Genomic DNA, 18,959 nt, shown 5'->3' with positions numbered 1-18,959 from the left:
AGTGGAGCAGTGAAAAAGGAGGGCTTTGGGTGTCTAGGTTTGAATTCAGCTCTACCGCATCTGGATGGCACAAGAAAGTCATTAGCCTCTCAAGCTCTTCACCTGCAAAACAGATCATATAAGGTGCTGTGCTGGATAGCTTTATGTCACCTTAACACACGCTATAGCCTCTCAAGAGATGGGAACCTCAACTGAGAAAATGTCTCCATAAGATCGGGATATAGGTCAGTCTATAGAGCATTTTATTAATTAGTGATTGGTGGGGGAAAGCACAGCCCAAGTGGTCCTGGGTTCTATTGTTAGAGGAGAGAGGAGGCCATTTGTTTGGTTCCCGGCCACCCGGCTAGCTTAGACCTGAAATAATCACACAGTAACTATATTATTTAGAACACTGCTTGGCTCATTAGCTCTAGCTTCTTACTGGCTAACTCTTACATCTTAATTTAACCCATTTCTATTAATATGTGTATCGCCACATGACAGTGGCTTACCAGCTAAAATTCCTAGCATCCATCCATCTGTCTCTGGTGGCTCCATGGCTTCTCTCTGACTCTGCCTTCTTCCTCCCATGCTATAGGCCAAGCCAGTTCTTTATTCATTAACCAATAAAAGCAACCTTCTATAAGAAAGAAAGCTGAAGCCGGGCGGTGGTGGCGGCGCACGCTTTTAATCCCAGCACTCGGGAGGCATAGGCAGAGGCAGGCGGATTTCTGTGAGTTCTAGGCCAGCCTGGTCTACAAGAGCTAGTGCCAGGACAGGCTCCAAAGCTACAGAGAAACCCTGTCTCGAAAAACTAGAAAGAAAGAAAGAAAGAAAGAAAGAAAGAAAGAAAGAAAGAAAGAAAGAAAGAAAGAAAGAAAGAAAGAAAGAAAGCTGAACAAGGCAAGAGAGGCAAGCTAGTAAGCAGCACCTCTCCGTGGCCTCTGCATCAGCTCCTGCCTCCAGGTTCCTGCCCTGTTTGAGTTCCTGCCCTGACTTCCTTCAGTGATGTGGAAATGTATGCTAAATAAACCCTTTCCTCTCCAGCTTGCTTTTGGTCATGTTGTTTCATCACAGCAATAGACCCTGACTAGGACAGGAAACCTACCTCATAGCTGCCATGCAGAAAAGGTGAGTTAAAATGTCGAGCACATACATGTTAGCTGCTATTGCTGACATCACACCCAAACCAACAACTGTTTTGCGTATGTTTTGCATGACTTTTACCATGATGCCCAGGCTAGACTTAAACTCCTAATTCCCTACTTCAACTTCCCCTGTGCTGGAACTACAGGTTCCTGCAGCATCTTGCCTATATTTATCTACTTACATTCTTTTTGTGTGTGTGTATTTGTTGTGTGTGTTTTTTTTTTTTTTTTTTTTTTTTTTTTTTTTTTTTTTTTTTTTTTTTTTTTTTTTTTTTTTTTTGCCTTCGTAGTCTGGCCTTAAATTCACTATGTAGCTCATGCTTTCATCCCCCCCAAGGGTTTTTCTCTCTTTTGATTTATTTGTTTGTTTGTTTATTATGTATACCCACTCCAGAAGGGGCACCAGATCTCATTATGGATGGTTATGAGCCACCATGTGGTTGCTGGGAATTAAACTCAGAACCTCTGGAAGAGCAGCCAGTGCTCTTAATCTCTGAGCCATTTCTCCAGCCTGCGACAGAGTTTCTCTGTGTAGCTTTGGAGACTGTCCTGGAACTCGCTCTGTAAACCAGGGTGGCCTTGAACTCACAGAAATCCACCTGTCTCTGCCTGGGTGCTGGGATTAAAGGTGTGTGGCATCACTCCCCTGCGTAGCCCATGCTCTTGATCCTCCCAACTACTAGAGCAGCAGTTCTCAGCCTGTGGGTTGTGACCCCTTTGGGGGTCAGTTGCCTATCAAATATCCTGCACGTCAGATATATCCATAAGAGCAGCAAAATTATAGCTACGAAGTAGCAATGAAATAACTTTATGGTTTGGGGGAACGTCACCACAACATGAGGAACTGCATTAAAGGGTTGTAGCATTAGAAGGTTGAGGACCACTATATTAAGGTCTTATGGGGGGTATATTCCAACATTCCTGGCTCCTTTCCCCCTCAACACAATCTCAGTACTTTACCTCTTACATTTTTCTTTTCTTATTCCACCATCACAATAGTGGTAACTATACTACTTCTAGACTAAACTATACTGTCTATTTCTCCCCCTGCCCCTAAGGATGAAACTCAGGACCTTGACCATACTAGATACTCTCCTGAGCTATATAGCCCCCAGCCCTCTTTTTTTGTTTGTTTGTTTGTTTCATACTGTTCCAACCCACAAAATGATCTTACCCAAGTTTCTTCTCCAGTGTACTTCCTATCACAGAAGCCCTTACTCTACTTGCACACATAGATGAATTATACTTATTTCTCACAGCCAGGCATGGTGGTGCACACCTTTGATCTCGCACTCAGGAGGTAGAGACAGGAGGATCTCTGTGAGTTTGAGGTCAGCCTGGTCTACCGAGTTAGTTCCAGGACAGCCAGGGATACTCAGAGAGACCTTGTCTCAAAAGACAAGACAAAACAAAAAATACCCATTTCTTACCATTCCAACTTGAGACCCCAAGAATTCTCTCATTTCTAACTCCACAATGACCTCTACTCCCACAATCTGCAACATGCACACCTGGCCCCTCTTTCCAACAATGGCCATTTCTCATTGTCACTCCTCAGAGCTCCTAAAGGTAAGCTCAGACCAACTACCTAGCAGCCCCATGGTCTGAAGGGAAGAACTGGTGTCTCCTTGTGCTGAAACTATGGTGACCAATCTGTAACAGGCCACAGAAGGAAGTATTTCCTGGGCTGATATGAAACCATGGCATCAATTGTGTCCTCATGGAAAATGGTCCACGAAGAGCCATTCTAATCAATGGACCTAAATTTCAGTAAGTGAAAAAGCTATGCTAGGGAGATTAAAAAACCCAAGAGACCTTTAATCCCAGAATAAAGAGGCAGAGACAGGTGGATTTCTGTAGTTCTAGGCCAGATAGGGCTACATGGAAAGACCCTGCATGAAAAAGTAGAACAAGTTTAAAAGGTTATATTTTGAGGGCTGGGTATAGCTCAGGGTAAGAACATACACAGGCCCTGCATGCCATCCCCAGCACCAGACAAATCCTCAGTCTGTAACTCACTGACCATTATTGTTTTATATCATCAAAGAGTAACAATGAGGGCTGGAGAGTTGGCTCAGCAGTTAAGAGCACTGACTGCTCTTCCCGAGGACCCGGGTTCAATTCCCAGCACCCACATGACAGCTCACAACTGTCTGAAGATCCAGTTCCAGGGGATCTGACACCTTCACACCAATGCACATAAAATAAAGTTAAATAAACCATAAATTAAAAAAAAAAGAGTAACAATGATAACAGAGCAAGTTTACAACAACAAATAAAAGTGCTTTAAACCTCAGAGTTACAGACTGTGGTAGTTTGAAAAACATTCCGTATTGGCTCAGGAATCTGAACACAATCCTCTATTGGTGATGCTGTTTGGAAAAGTTATGAGGAGGTGCAGCCTTCAGGAGGAAATATGTCACTGGAGACAGGCTCTGAGATTGCAAAGCCTCGCACCTTCAAGATCATTCTCTCTCCTTCAAACTTGTGAAGAAAGATGTAATTTCTGACTGGGTGTGGTAGTGCATGCCTTCAATCCCAGCACTCAAAGGCAGGCAGATATCTGTGAGTTCAAGAACAACCTGGTCTACATAGCCCTGAGATAGTCAGGGCTATGTAGAGAGACTTTGTCTCAAAAAAAAAAAAAAAAAAGTGATTTCTCAGCTTCTTGCTCTGCTGTCATGCCTCTCTTCTATGACAGACCCTTATTCCTCTGGAACAGTATCAAAATAAACTCTTTTTCCTTAAGTTGCCTTTGGTCATAGTGTGTTATCAGAGCAACAAAAAAATAACTAGTACAAAGCTACATCAGGAAGAGCATTCCAAACAAAATATACTTACTTTTTAAAGATGACAAGCCACTAGTTCCACCAAAAAGAGAACGGGTGGCAGAGCTGCCAGACCCCCCTGGAGGTGGGACCAGCATCACCAAGTATGTGCCACAAGTGTACATGGGTGTCTTCCGCAGCATTTTCAGAGGAAGGCCACAGCTAGTATTTGCTGGAGAGGAGAAAGAAAATGTTTAGTAAAAGCATTTTGCATAGACTCATATATAATGAAGGAGTCCAAACTGAAACAAAGTTAGGCCATGATTAGAAAGAGGGGGAATTGGAGATGGCTCAGTGATTATGAACACAAGCTGCAATTCCCAGCTCCTATGGAGCAGCTCACACTGTCTGTGATTCTAATTCCAAGGGATCTGAATTCCTCTTCTAGCTTCTGAGGGTACTCGGCACACAAGTGATGGTGAACAGACATACATGTAGGGGAAACACTCATCCTAAGGAACACTGTCCTAAAGGTGTTACCAATGTCCAGTATGCCTTATGACTCTAAAAATCTAAGAATGAATGTTTACATAGAATAAATCTCAAAATAGAATTCCTGTTGTCATTTAACAGATACTCCTTCTCTCTCTCTCTCTCTCTCTCTCTCTCTCTCTCTCTCTCTCTCTCTCTCTCTCTCTCTCTCTCTCTCTGTTTTGTGTTGTTTTCCAGACAGGGTTTCTCTGTGTAACAGTTCTGGCATCCTGGAAATTACTTTGTAGACCAAGCTGGCCTAGAACTCAAGAGATCTGCCTGCCTCTGCCTATAGGATTAAAGGCACATGGGGATCCTACTGTTCTTAATTTTATAGAAAACAATTTTTGAAACAATGTATCACTGGGTGGCCTGGAACTCAAATATAATCACTTGACTCTGATCCCTGAGTGCCCAGTTTAAAACAAAACCTTCCTAAGTCTGTGATGTCACATTCATTGCAAACAGCTATGGATACAACATCAACCAAAACCTCTAGCTACTCAGGGCCTTCAGAACATTTCTCACATAGTAATTTTTAACCTGCATGGCTTATATATTATCCATTATATATACATTTCTTACTATTTTGAGGGGGAATCACTGATATAAGATACCATCAACAGAATAATTATTGTTTCTAGTCAGGAGATATGGAATGCACATCATCTCCCCAGCATCCAGGCACTAGTAGAGTGGACTTAAGGACTGTCTGTAGCTGAGCTCAGTGAAGACCAACGACATCAGCAAGAAGTACACTAGAGCTTTGGGAAGCTGTCAGGCTATAAAACTCAACAGAGAGAAAAACATTCTTGGGGTTTAGATTAGAAGAATATGTAAAATGAAACCTATTCTTTCTCTTTTTTTAACTCTTATATTTTAATTTGCCCAGAGAGAAAAGAAAGACAATAGATCCCCTGGCGATGAAGTGACAGGTAACAGTGTAGGTGCTAGGAACCTAACTCCAGTTTTCTGAAAGAGCAGCAAGGAAACCTACTCTTTCTGATGTTTTGAATACTTCTGGTTCAAACAGCTCCATTTTTTAAAAAGAACATAAGCTCTCAACAAATATATTCTTTATTCAGAACAACAATTTCTGTGGTAATGAAAACACAAAAATGTAATGAGTGGAAAACTTCAGAAACTTTGCAGCTTAATAAGTTCACCAAAGTGTTTTCACAGACTTACTGACAGAAAATATGTTTTAGCTTGTCACAGAGTAAAACTCCACAATTTAAAAATTATTTTTACTTTCATTATTTGATAAGTGGGGTAGTATGCATACTTGCATGTGTGTGTGTCAAGTGTGTTTATCCATGGATGTGGAGGCCTGAGGTCAACTTTAGGTGATATAACTAAGGAATTGTCAACTTTATTTTTGTTATTTCTGCTTTGAGGCAAGGTCTTATTTATTGCCTTGGCTGGCCTGGAACTAACTATGTAGAATGAGCTAGCCTTGAACTCACAGAAATCTGTATCCCTAGTCCTCGAAATACAAGAGTGCACCTATATAACCAGCTTTTTTTTTTTAATGCTAGGAGAAAATTCAGGTCCTCATGCATGCTTTGCATGAACTTTACTAACTAAACTATCACTCTAGCTCCAAAGCTAGATTTTGTGAATGTTCAATTAATCACAGACCCATAGGAACTAGAACTAGTGGATTTTCAGTGTAGTAGCATGTTAGTGAACACAAAAACTCGTATAAAGGTACAAAAACCACATTTTGAGTAACGAGCAGTTTTCACAAAAAAATCTAATTGCTTGTTGTTGGGGTTTTTATTTTGTGTGTGTGGTTTTCAGACAGGGTTTCTCTGTAGCTGAGGCGGCCTCATTTTCCCAAGTTCTAGGACAACAGGGATGAGCAGTCACACCCTACTAACAATTGTAAATATAGTATAGCCTTCTGAGGTCTAGATGGTTCTGCGATTAAGAGTCAATGTTGCTCTTTCAAAAGATCCAGATTCAATTCTAGTATCCTCATGATGGGTTACAATAATCTGTAACATCTGTAACTCCAGGTCCTGGAGATCCAATACTCTCTTCTGGCATTCATGGGCCAGAAGACACAAGTGTCGTACACAGAAACACATGCAAGCAAAACATACATACACATAAAATAAATGCATACAACCTAACAGCTGGGCATGGTAGTGTGGAAGAGAGAGGGAATCAGGTGCTGGAGGCAGCTTTGACACATGAAATCACAGTGGAGGAGCACTTTCAATGCTGGGAAGTAGCCTGTTCTTTTTTTTTTTTTTCTTTCGTTAAACAAAGAAAACAGATTTACTAAGTATACTGAAAAGAATTTGGTAGGCATGGAGGTAGGAATAAATACAGATCAAGATTTTAGCCTGTCATGAAAGTGCCTACTTTTTGGGTGTCTTCTTTACATTTATTTACTATGTGCATGTATGTGTACATATGGTGGTCAGAATACAATTCTGTGGAGTCGTTTCTCTGTTTTCACCTTTTATGTGCGATCCAGGGACCAAACTCAGGTCATCAGCCTTGACCACAAATACCTTTACCCAATGAGCCATCTTACAACCCCCAAAACATTTACTTAGGTAAAAAGAACTGTTTTGTGCAAAGCATCTCCCATGATAAAGCAAGCATTAACAAAATACTCACATTGATACCACAGAGGCCTTGGCAACAAGATATTGTCCTTACAGTCTAATTTGAGCAATAAAGTATTTACTGAACAGCCTCATACTTTTTTGTTTGTTTGTTTGATTTTTTAAGACAGGGTTTCTCTGTGTAGCCCTGGCTATCCTAGCATGTTCTGTAAACCAGGCTGACCTCGAACTCACAGAGATTCACCTGCCTCTGCCTCTAAGTAATGGGAGTAAAGGAGTGCACCACCATCGCCCAGCTATCAACTGCAAGAGCTTTTCTTCCCAGTATTTCAAACAGTATAAGGATTAAAGCAGAGACTCAAATTCATTTTAGCTCAAATTCAGATACTCTTTTTTTTTTGGGAGGGGGGTACAGTAAGGTGATCTCACATAGCCCAGGCTGGCCTCCCACTCATGACTCCCCTGCCTTAATTAAGGCTGCAGGTGTGTCCTGATGAGGCTAGCTGCATTTACAAATCTTTCCTGACAGTGATGGTGGAGAGACACCTACAGGTAAGGCAGAACTGTTACAGGGCTCACACCCTGTCCACAGCTCAGACCCACTGGTCACTGCAGGGGAGACACAGAGAAGGTGGGCTCTGTGTGCTGCACTGAGGAGCTATAGGCAGGTGGTCAGGAAGAGGCAAACGCACCTGCTTGATCCTCCTTCAGGGTGTTGGAGATGGTGGAGCCAGTGAGGGCCGCCAGTGTTGCCGACGGGGAAGCTCTGTACCGAGACAGTCTGCTCAGGAGCATCTCATTAATGCTTTTGGCGGATTCTCCCTCTTTTCTCATTAGGATTGTGCGTTCCTGAAGCGGGCTGGCTACAAATACCCCATTTTCCACCTAATATTTAAAGAAAAAAAAAAGAGAGAACCTGAAATGATATGTCCATCCAGTTAGCAGATATCTTCTGAGACTACTTCTAGAACCAAAAAGCTTATAAAACATTTTCCAGCCACCTGAGCAAAGGCATCTTTCTATGCAAACCACTTCCATGCTCCAGAGGAGCTGCTGCAGACAGGGAAGCTAAGCTCATTCTCAGAACTGTCATTTTTCATGGCAGCTCATATTCAAAATGAAATCAGACAACATTAATACATTCTGCAAATTATTGTTGATTATAACCCTTATATTGAATTCCATAGGCAGCTGCTCACTAATTATGAGCCTTCTGGCAGGTACAAATGAAAGAGAGGAAAACAAATCAACTAGCCCTTGATTTGTTGCTGAGGACAACTGTGAGGTTAACATGGTTTGAAAATGTAACTGGTTGTTAAGACCTAACCACTCTTCCCACAGAGCCAGTTGCCTGGACATGGCAGAGCAATCCTGTAGCAAGCCACCCTGGCTAAAACACACAGCAAGCTTCAAGCACACCTTGGCTGGCCTGCCAGTTCCCTAACTCAACACTGACTTTTCCCCAGCAAAGTCCCTCAAAAATGAGAATCTGACTCGCAACAAACCACCTACCTGCTTTCCATCCCTCAATCTTTCTTTTCTTTTTTGAGACAGGGTCTCATGTAGCCCAGGCTGGCCTCAAGTTCATATATAGCCAAAGCTGGCCTTGGACTCTTGATGCTCTGTCTCTCAGTGCTGGGGTTACAGATCTGAATATCATGTCTCTGCCTTCTTTCTTTTTTCAAAAACTTTCCTAGCTTTTCTCTTTGCTGAAGACTTGGATCACTTCCCAGGAACTTCTCTTCCTCAATTCTTCTCTAATTCAAGGCCCTGGGTTCTCCCCTTGCTGATTTCCCAGGGAGAAGCATCTCTCTGAAGCCATTTGAGATTGCTCCCAGGTCCTGGCTTCTCTCTTCCCTCTTTCTTGTCTTTCTCCTGTCTTCTCTGTTTTCAAACACAGAACATTCCACTTGGATTCACTGTTGAATGACTCGGATCTGGGCAGTGAAATGGCTAGGAGGGAAAGAAAGGCCCTTGCTGCCATACCTGATGACCTGAGCGCAATTTCTGGAAAACACATAGTAGAAGGAAAGAACCAATTTCTACAAGTTGTCTTGACTGCCACACACACACCACAGCATGTGTTACCTGTGTGGGTTTATGTGTGCATGTGTGTGTGTGTGTTTGAAAGAATGTAGATTTACTTGCTGTTGTTTTGTTTTGTTTCCTAGACAGGATTTCTACGTGTAGCCCTGGATCTCCTGGAACTCTCCTTGCAGACCAGGCTGGCCTCAAACTCACAGAGATCCACTTGCCTCTCCTCCCAAATGCTGGGATTAAAGGAGTGCACCACCACTACCCAGCTTTAAAGAATGTGTCTTTAAAACAGACTTTGATCCATCTCAGGAGGCCTGTGTTAACTAATGCCCCCTTGAAAACCCAGTCTCCTAGATATGGAGGGCCTCAGAAACCCATCTCACCAGGGAAGATAGCAAGCCTGGCCTGCTGCTGCAACCCCTGAATACAAGAATGAGGGTACCATGGGCCAAGTCTTTAGAAGGCCACAGAAAGCCAAGCCAGAATCCAGAGGGTAAGGCTGACAACAAATGGCAGAGAAAGCACACAACTGAGAGGTGCCGTCCACAGACTCCAGGGAAGCTGCACACATGGTCACAGAGGATATGGGAAGGCTTTCTGGGGGAGCCCCAGACTACGGCTCCCTTTGCTTCCTACTCCTCCTAGGTTTGGCCTCCTTAACTCTGTACCGTCTCATGAGTACCACTCTGGACAGACCACTGTAACCTAAGGACTGAATCACTCACCTTCTCCCTAAATCCCTTGCAGGTAGCCTTGGCCAGAGACCTTTGGAGTTTCTATTTTTATAGTCTCCATGGCATAGCCCTTCCCTGAACTGCTACTGTAAGCACTTTAGAACCAAGAGGGACCCTGCTGGATACTGGCCTGCCTCCTAGCTCTACATTTCTATTTATGGAAACCATTGCCTTTGGTATCTAAGACCTTAGCTGCAACACTGTACCCAAATTTCCCAGGGCTGACTCAATCCCATCAATCAGATCTCAGATAGCAATCAACTCACAGAAGCCTTCCCTGCTTGCCCATCAGTGTCCCCACGACCCACAACTGAGCACATTCCACTGTTCTGCTCCTGCACATACTCATCTCTCTGAAATGACCACACTCATTCATGGCTTGTCCTAGAATGCCAGCTGCCTGATGTTTGCCTGGGAGAAAGTGATTACCACAACATCCTCAATACTGGGGGAGGCATTCCCTATAGGCCTTCCCTCACATGCAGCTCCAGCCTCTGTGGGAACACCCCATTTTCTCTACTGCTTCTGTCTTAAGCTATGGTCCCCTTATCTCACTGCTCCCACCCCTGCCTCTAGCATTTCTACTTAAATCGCCTTTTGTCCCCTAAAATTTAACACATCTACTTCTTACTGCATTGTTTTACCCCTGCGCTCATGCTCTATTTATGCTACACAACTCTAAATATAACCCTGTAAAAGCATCCAAGACAAAAATCGATCTCATTAAGCCTGGCATTCAAAAGCATTACCCATCTGGTCCTATGAGAAAATCAATAGCTAATGTAAAACAGTCTCTTACTGCACTCAGTGCTCTGCAAACTGAGATGACAAAGCACCAGTGAGCAGTAGGAGGAACAGGTTTAGGGCATGAGTACTAAATCTGTATAATCTCAGTGATGGGGAGACTGTACTCTGAACCAAGAAACCACCTTCTTGTGGACTTCACCTGCACCCCCTTACAAAAGGGTTATTTATCCCTTGAGAATGTTAACAGTTTATAATCCCTCATGGAGGAGGAGGAGTAGGGAGGATCAGAGACCCTCACTTGAAATTCCAGCCACTCCCTACCACCTGTTGTGTGCACCTCTGTATCAACTACACATGGCCTTGGGGAACGGCTATAGTGTGTATAGACCAGGGAAGAGTTGGGAAGAGAGTTGCCCTCTCTGAAGCTGCAAGGAAAGTCCTGGTGGGAGCTCTCCCATCCCCATAAATTAACAGCTCATCTATAAGGCTGTAAGGAACCCTAATAAACTCATTGCTTTTGAAGAGTTTAGCAACACCATGCAGTTCAGAGAGGTGCATGACTACTAACCTCAAAAGGAGAGAGTACAGGGCCGCGGTAGCCATCTTTCAGTAACTCGCCAAAATGACAAACACAAAGGGAAAGAGGAGGGGCACTCGCTATATGTTCTCTAGGCCCTTTAGGAAACATGGAGTTGTTCCTTTGGCCATGTACATGCGAATCTACAAGAAGGGCGATATTGTAGACATCAAGGGAATGGGCACTGTTCAAAAAGGAATGCCCCATAAATGTTACCATGGCAAAACCGGAAGAGTCTACAATGTCACCCAGCATGCTGTGGGCATCATTGTAAACAAGCAAGTTAAGGGCAAGATTCTTGCCAAGAGTATTAATGTGCGGATTGAACACATCAAGCACTCGAAGAGCAGAGACAGCTTCCTGAAGAGGGTGAAGGAGAATGACCAGAAGAAAAAGGAAGCCAAAGAGAAGGGCACCTGGGTTCAGCTGAAGCGCCAGCCTGCTCCACCCAGAGAAGCACACTTCGTGAGGACTAACGGGAAGGAGCCTGAGCTGCTGGAGCCCATTCCCTACGAATTCATGGCCTGATGTACAAAAAGAAATAAAAGACCTGGACTATAAAAAAAAAAAAAGGGAGCGTACAGCTGGGAGCAGTGAGCAGTAGCACAGTTAGCAGTGACAAGGGGCTTCTCTCCCAGTCCAGGCCTCTGGCCAGCTCTAGCCAGTCTTCTTCTGCTACTTAGTGAATTTGCCACACACACCAAAAGTCACTTTAAAACAAACATAAACCCTTGACTGGAGAGATACCTCAGTAGTTAAGAGCACTTGGTTCCCACCATCTATTTAGGGCGGCTCACAACTGTAATTCTAGCTCCAGGAGATCTAATGCCCCTCGCCTCTGTGGGCACTGGCACTCACGTACACAGACACATAATTAAATATAAAATCTTTTTTAAAGTACCATAAATTCACACCCTGTCCTGTTTAAGCCCTTTGTTGATTTCCCAGCTACACCCATGATTCTGGGTTGGTGAAATGGCCCAGTCAGTAAAGACGTTTGCTGTCAAGCCTGAGAAATGCAACTCCCAAAAGCTGTCTTCTGACCTTATATTCATGCCATGGCAAGTGCTTCCCCTAACCTGCAAATAAATGAAGGTATTTAAACAATCCATGCTACTGTGAAGGTCATGAAAGCTAGCATCTGCTAACCCTCTCAGCCTCGGCTGCTTCAGCCTGGCCCTCTGTCACCATGTTCTCAGTGACAATGGCCTGTCCCCTCTTGGATGCCACACTGGCCTTCTACTGCAAGCCTTGTATACTTGCTGTTCCCTCCTTGCAGACTGTCCATCATCGAGGTGCCATGTCTCAAAAAATCCTTTGGTCTCAAGCAAACTGCTCACCTTGCCTATTAGGAAGGGCCCCACCAGCCACCTAAGACAAAGGAGGCCGTGTCTTCTCCCACTGCCCTACTTTCTTTCCTCCCAGCATTTAACAGCAGCTGTGTTTATGTTTTTTTTCTTCCCCTTTTCTTAATTAACTCCCATGCTCCTACACAAGTCAGTGAAGACAAAATTTCACCAACCAGCTACCCAGACAAAGCAATATAGTAATTGCTCATTGGCAAATACTTTTAATCCAGCACTCTCAGAGCAGAGGCAAGCTTGGTCTATATAGAAAGACCCTGCCTTAAAAAGGAAAACAACCACAAAAGGCTCGGGTGAATAAAGATAGGTAGCTCACTTATCCAGATCACAGTTTGTGAGAACTCTCTCTTAGGGAGAAGGGGAAGAGACCCAGGACTTGAGGAGAGAGCACAAGAGGGGTAAGGTGCCACTGAGTCAGACCACGAGAAGCAGCAGCAGCATATGGTTACAGGAACAAGAGACCTTCCAGGACAAAACAAGCAGGACCTAAAAAGAGTGTTCTGAGAGGTACAGAGTGACAGGAGTCCCCAGCAGGAGCTCAAGGCAGGCTGCTGTGCAGGCAGTTCTGTAGCCTCAAAGGTTGGAATTCTAAGGGTCTGGAGTTTGAGGAGGCCTGTATCTCCTGAACATAATGATGTACCCTGTATGCCCGGACAGTTGAGTTCCCCCACTCTGAACTTGACTATATTACTGTTGCACATAACATGATGTTCAGGAGCCATGATGAGTGTTCAGCTACCTAAAGCACTCCTTCCTGTAAACCAGCCACCATGAGACCCTGCTTCAGTTGAGACTACTGCATAATGGTGAGGGACCCTAGGGATGAGTGGCCACCTTCAATGTCACAGTCCAGTCAGGCTCCCAGCCGAGTGAAGCTGACTTCACTGGTATGATGGCTGTTGTGCCACAAGCAACAGAAGAGCCACACACGCTTGTTTGAGATGGGCAGTTATATAGGATGCCCTCTACCCTCCCTCCCGCTTCTCTCCACTTACTCCTTCCTTTTATTCTTTCTTTTCTTTCTTTCAGAGTGAGCAGGTTAGTTTTTTGTCAACATGACATAGCTAGGTAGTCTTGGAGGAGAGCTCCTCAAACTAAGAAAATGCCCCTATAAGATTGGCCTGTAGGCATTTTCTTTCTTTCCTTCTTTTTTTGTCTGTTTTGTGTTTCTGGTTTTTGTTTTTTTGTTTTGTTTTGCTTTTTATTTTTGAGACAGGGTCTCACTATATAGTCCTTGCTATCTTGGAACTCACTATTAGACCAGGCTGGCCTTGAATTCACAGAGATCACCTGCCTTTGCTTCCTGAAGTGCTGGAATTAAAGGTGAGTGCAAATTTCCTGGATTAGTTATTGGTGGGGGAGGGTTCAGCCTACCATGGGGTCCTGGACAATAAGCAGCTTCCTCCATGAGCTCTCTTTCAGATCCTGCCTCCAGACTCCTGCCCTGACCTCCCTGAATGGTTAACTATGTCCTTAAGCTAAAATGAAGTCTCTCCTCTTCAGACTGTTTTTGATCATGATGTTTATCACAGCAATAGGACCTAACTAATACAATGTGTTTGTATGGGTATGTGTGTGTCATGACTCTTGCTAGGGGTCAGAGGACAACTTGTGGAAGTCATTCTCTCCTTCTACCATATGGGTCCTGGAGATTGAATTCAAGTGTTCAGGCTTGGTAGCAGGTTCCCTGACTTACTGAGCCGTCTCACTTATATTCCAATCTCTTACATCATATACCTGTCTTCCTATAATGGTTAGTTAATCATTGTAAAAGGCATTTCATTACAAGTCATTTTGAAAGACAAGTCATTTAGTTAAATCCTACTGACAGTTTATCCGTTTGAGTTATGAACCTCCAGTTCCTGGAACAGGTTCTGGTTGGGAAGCCAGTTTGAGCACCTGAAGCAGAGAGTCATATACCAAATGAGGAAGAAGAGCAACAGAAGGAAGGGGTCTTGGAAACAAGTTGTTGCTCATGATTGCTAGGAGAATGGGCATACAAGGCCAGGAAGGGACGGTCAGTGAGAAGATGCGCTCTGCATTTCCACAGGAAGGTGGGTAGTTTCTGTCACAGTGTATAGATCAATTACGTCACACACAGCTACAAGCTTGAGTAAAAAGAAAGCTGTTAGACCACTAACAACAAAAGTAAGCTGCTACTAGACTGGAAAAAAGCCATGCGGTGGTATGGCGTGTGCACCTCAAGAAGACTCAAGGGAGAATGGAAAGCCAGGCATGGTGGCATACATCTTCAATTCCAGTACACAGGAGGCAGAGGCAGAAATATCTATGTAAGTTTGAGGACAGCCAGGGCTACACAGTGAGACCCCATCTCAAAGACAAAAAAGAAATGAAAGAAAGAAGAAAGGAACCAGCCAAGCATGGTGGCTCAGCTACGAATCCCAGCACTCAAAAGTCAGGAAGATTGTGAATCTTAAAACAGGACCTGTAAGATGCCTCAACAGGTACAGATGTTGTCAACCCAAGTCAGTGGAAGGAGAACTGACAACACAAAGCACAAAGCTGACTTCTTTCAGTCAGATCTCTCCTAAATGATTCAAAGGTCTCTTTCAGCCTAAAGCAGACTCCCCTCCCCAGTATTTGCTTTCTGCTCTAAACAGCAAGGCCATTTCAGCTGTCCCAGCACTTCCAGCAGGTGTGGTCTTTGACTGCATAACCAGATACAAAACCCAGCTTTGTGTTGTCTTCACAGTTGGTTTATACTTTGGGAATCAGTTTCCCATGGGTTGTGAAAATATGTCTCTATTTTTGCATAGAGAAACCTACTGACTAGCCTAGTCTTTTCCTAATTCCTCATCATTTGGTATATATGTGTGTTTTATTTCTAGAAACTTCAAAATTCTCACTTTATTTTGAATAATCTAAAATTTTACAATAATGTACTGTGGTGTAGGCATTTTCCATTCTTGTATCAGATGTCTATTAATCTAACAACCCATATCATTCATTATGAAATCTCTCAATTTTTTTTAAGTCATGTGATAGTGGCATATGCCTTTAATTCCAGTACTATAGAGGCAGAGACAGGAGCCCTGGCCTACAGAGTGAGTTCCAGGACAGCCAGGAACACACAAAGAAACCCTGTCACGAAAAACAAAACAAAAACAAAATTATTTTACTTTAAGTATGAGTGTTTTGCTTGCATGTATACATACACTACATCTGTGCAGTGCCCAAGGAGGCCAGAAGAGGGCATTGGATCCCCTGAAACTGGAGTTTAAATGGTTGTGAGCTACCATGTAGGTACTGGGAACTGGAGGTGAGCATGTGGAGGAACTGCAGTTGGCAATAGAGCTTATGGAGTACAGCTCACCAGTTAGCACAACTAAACCCTGCCCGGGGTGGGGGCAGGGGGTTGACTCCAGTGTGGTTGTTGAGTGGAAGAATCCCACTGTATCTAGTATAGTGTGATTGTTTCATGAGAAAATCCCACTCCTCACTGGGGATTACTTGTAGATCATAATAACAATGACTTTTATAGAACAATGATGCTTAGTTGGATCAATGATTTAAAGATACAAGTGCTTAAGACAGTTAGTGAAGATGATTAGGGAATTGGTTTAGGTTGCTCTGACAATTGCTTCAATGAAAGAGATATAAAAAAGAAATAAAATTAGAAAACACTATCCTTTTGCTATGTGAGACTTGATGAGAATAAAAAAATGAGATCAAGAAAGTTTCACACATTATAGATAGATCCACGGAATTCAGCCTGTGGAAAAACAAGTTTATAATTCAAAAAGGCAATTATGTCCTACACCAAAGGTTAGGTATGAGCTCCTTGGTCATATAGCTTACAGATTTAATCACAGGATTCAGAGTGCCCTCTGAAAAAATGAAGTTGTGAAAGGAAATTAAATGACTCTATTGTGTGTAAAGAAAAAAAAAAGGGGGGGCTGGAGAGATGGCTCAGTGGTTAAGAGCACTGCTTGTTCTTCCAAAGGTCCTGAGTTCAATTCCCAGCAACTACATGGTGGTTTAAAAACCACCTGGAATGAGATCTGGTGCCCTCTTCTGTCCTGCAGGCATACATGCAGGCAAACCACTGTGAAGGAAAGGAAAAGGAAAAGGAAAATAGATTGGTTAGCTAGACCACTATGTGTATGGTTTTGTAGAGTAGAACAAGGGTAAGAATTTGCTATACTGGGGGCTGGAGAGATGGCTCAGTGGTTAAGAGCATTGCCTGCTCTTCCAAAGATCCTGAGTTCAATTCCCGGCAACCACATGGTGGCTCACAACCATCTGTAAAGAGGTCTGGTGCCCTCTTCTGGCTGCAGACATGCACACAGACAGAATATTGTATACATAATAAATAAATAAATAAATATTAAAAAAAAAGAATTTGCTATACTGTAACCTTAAACTGCTGCCTGCCAGTACAAAGGAATTGGCTAAAATATACTTGGCTTGCTTTAAACTTTCTTAATCAATAATAAAAGAATCATTGCCTTTGGATGAAGATGTTATGGTGGGGGAAAAAAACAATACAAGGGAAAATTAACTACATGTGTGCCTCTAAGAAAAATATGTAATGTGATCATTGTGTGATTTCCTCTTTTGTAAAGATTTTTTTTTTAGAAAATTAGTAATTTGTGATTGTGAGGTGATCTTTTTGTGTAGAAATTTCTGCCTTATGTGGTATAAAAAGAATAGGAGAGGGCTGGAGAGATAGCTCAGAAGTTAAGAGACTGGCTGCTCTTCCAGAGGTCCTGAGTTCAATTCCCAGCAACCACATGATGGCTCACAACCATCTGTAATGAAGTCTGGTATACAAGTATATATGCAAGCAGAACACTGTATATGTAATAAATAAATAAATCTTTAAAATAAAGAATAGGAGAAAATTAAGACAAGTAATTAAGTTTTTCTTCCTTGGATAACTCTCCTGTGTGTTCTGTTGCCAACTCCATATCTCCTCTCCAGCTTCTCTGACCTGCTGAAGCTGGACTCCAGAAAGAAACCAAACTCTACTACCCTGGAAGAACAGTCAGTGCTCTTAACCTTTGAGCCATCTATCCAGTCCCCTCTTCGTTCTTCCTTCTTTATACATTGCCTTGCTGTGTAGCACAAATTACCCTTAAGCTCATTATGTAGCACAGGCTGGCCTCAAACATGATCCTCTTTGTCCCAGTCTTCCCAGTCACCTGGTTTTCCCAAGTTTCACACCTGCCAAGCTACACTGGTTTTCTCATTGTGTGCCGGGCGTTGGTGGCGTACGCCTTTAATCCCAGCACTCAGGAGGCAGAGGCAGGCGGATCTCTGTGAGTTCGAGGCCAGCCTGGTCTACAAGAGCTAGTGCCAGGACAGGCTCCAAAGCTACAGAGAAACCCTGTCTCGAAAAACTAAAAAAAAAAAAAAAAAAAAAAAAAAATCATCATTTATTTTCTTAGTTGGTTATAAGTAATCCTTTATTTACCCACAGTAGTAATCTACTGAATCTACTTTACTGCCCTGCAGCCAGAACTCAAGCTCCACTTGATCAGGAGGAGCCCTGTGTACCTTGACCATTTTCCCACCCACATGGTAAAATACTATTGGCTCACAGTGAGTATTCAGTTGACATCCAATACCTTCTCATAGCTCCAACTGTGACATCCCGGGTGTTTATTTCTGCCCATGGAGCTGTTCTTGCTATTTCAGTTATGCCCAAAAGCATTTCTGCTAAGACTCTCTTGCAATGCATACAGTAATGATACCTCCTCTCGTGGCCAGATTACTCTGCAGAAAGCAAGGATCCACTGACCCCACATAGCCCTAAACCACAAGTATCCAAGGACATGCAAGAGGAAAACCAGTGCTGACAAAACTGAACACACTTTAGGTACTATAAGGGTTGCAGGCTCTTTGTATATGAACCTGAAATAAAAGCAAAATATATTTTTCTGAAATGATACAAAATGAGAGTTAAACTCACCACAAGTTCAAAAATGTCCATGAAGACAGAATGTCCCTTTGGGGTTTTCTCATTCAGACTGGCAGGAGACCAGATCCAGTAGAAGTAAGTACCATCCGAAGAGAGGTGCACAGTGCTCATGGTACTGCCTGTGGGGAGGGGACTGGCTGGCATGGGCACTGTCTGGCACACCTGGACAGGAAAGAAGGCCCTTCATTAGAGGGATGCAAAGATTCTGTTTGCTTGTTTTTAAGATTTATTTATTTATTATATATACAATATTCTGTCTGTCTGTATGCCTGCAGGCCAGAAGAGGACACCAGATCTCATTATAGATGGTTGGGAGCCACCATGTGGTGCTGACAATTGAACTCATGGCCTCTGGAAGAGCAGCCAGTGCTCTTCAGCCTCATGCTGGCCACTTCTATGGACTGCAGTCTCCACTGGACCAAGTACACTTAGCATTTGACACTGAAAGGGACTGAACAGCCCTTGTTTTGTTTTTCAAGACAGGGTCTCACTATATAGCTCTAATTGTCTGGGAACTCACTCTGTAGACCAGGCTGGCTTTTGAAATC

The 18,959-nt window shown here is 43.2% G+C and overlaps 2 protein-coding genes across 10 annotated transcripts in view; one reads left to right on the top strand and one right to left on the bottom strand.

Moving 5' to 3' along the window:
- Hectd4 (HECT domain E3 ubiquitin protein ligase 4) overlaps window positions 1–18,959 on the bottom strand; it is a 182,052-nt gene that overhangs the window by 112,449 nt on the left and 50,644 nt on the right. For all 9 annotated transcript variants that reach the window (XM_050158911.1, XM_050158912.1, XM_050158919.1 and 6 more), the window contains exons 7-9: window positions 18,403–18,573; window positions 7,701–7,893; window positions 3,969–4,127 (exon numbers count right to left, since the gene is read on the bottom strand). In XM_050158911.1, the coding sequence (XP_050014868.1) occupies window positions 3,969–4,127; window positions 7,701–7,893; window positions 18,403–18,573 (523 nt within the window). The remainder of the gene's footprint in view (window positions 1–3,968; window positions 4,128–7,700; window positions 7,894–18,402; window positions 18,574–18,959) is intronic.
- Window positions 11,092–11,631, top strand: LOC126511640 (60S ribosomal protein L21-like). The gene has a single exon (XM_050158921.1). It carries the CDS (start codon window positions 11,149–11,151, stop codon window positions 11,629–11,631), a length of 483 nt encoding a protein of 160 aa, XP_050014878.1. The 5' UTR covers window positions 11,092–11,148.

This window comes from Alexandromys fortis, unplaced genomic scaffold, assembly GCF_014885135.2.
Source record: "Alexandromys fortis isolate MF-2015 unplaced genomic scaffold, M_Fortis_MF-2015_v1.1 scaffold_90, whole genome shotgun sequence".
Classification (NCBI taxonomy): domain Eukaryota; kingdom Metazoa; phylum Chordata; class Mammalia; order Rodentia; family Cricetidae; genus Alexandromys; species Alexandromys fortis.
Note: the sequence above shows the minus strand (reverse complement) of the source record. Positions and strands in the feature narration are given on the sequence as shown.

Excerpts from the sequence above, each read along its gene's own strand:
- LOC126511640 (XM_050158921.1), top strand. The coding sequence starts at position 11,149 with ATGACAAACACAAAGGGAAAGAGGAGGGGCACTCGCTATATGTTCTCT.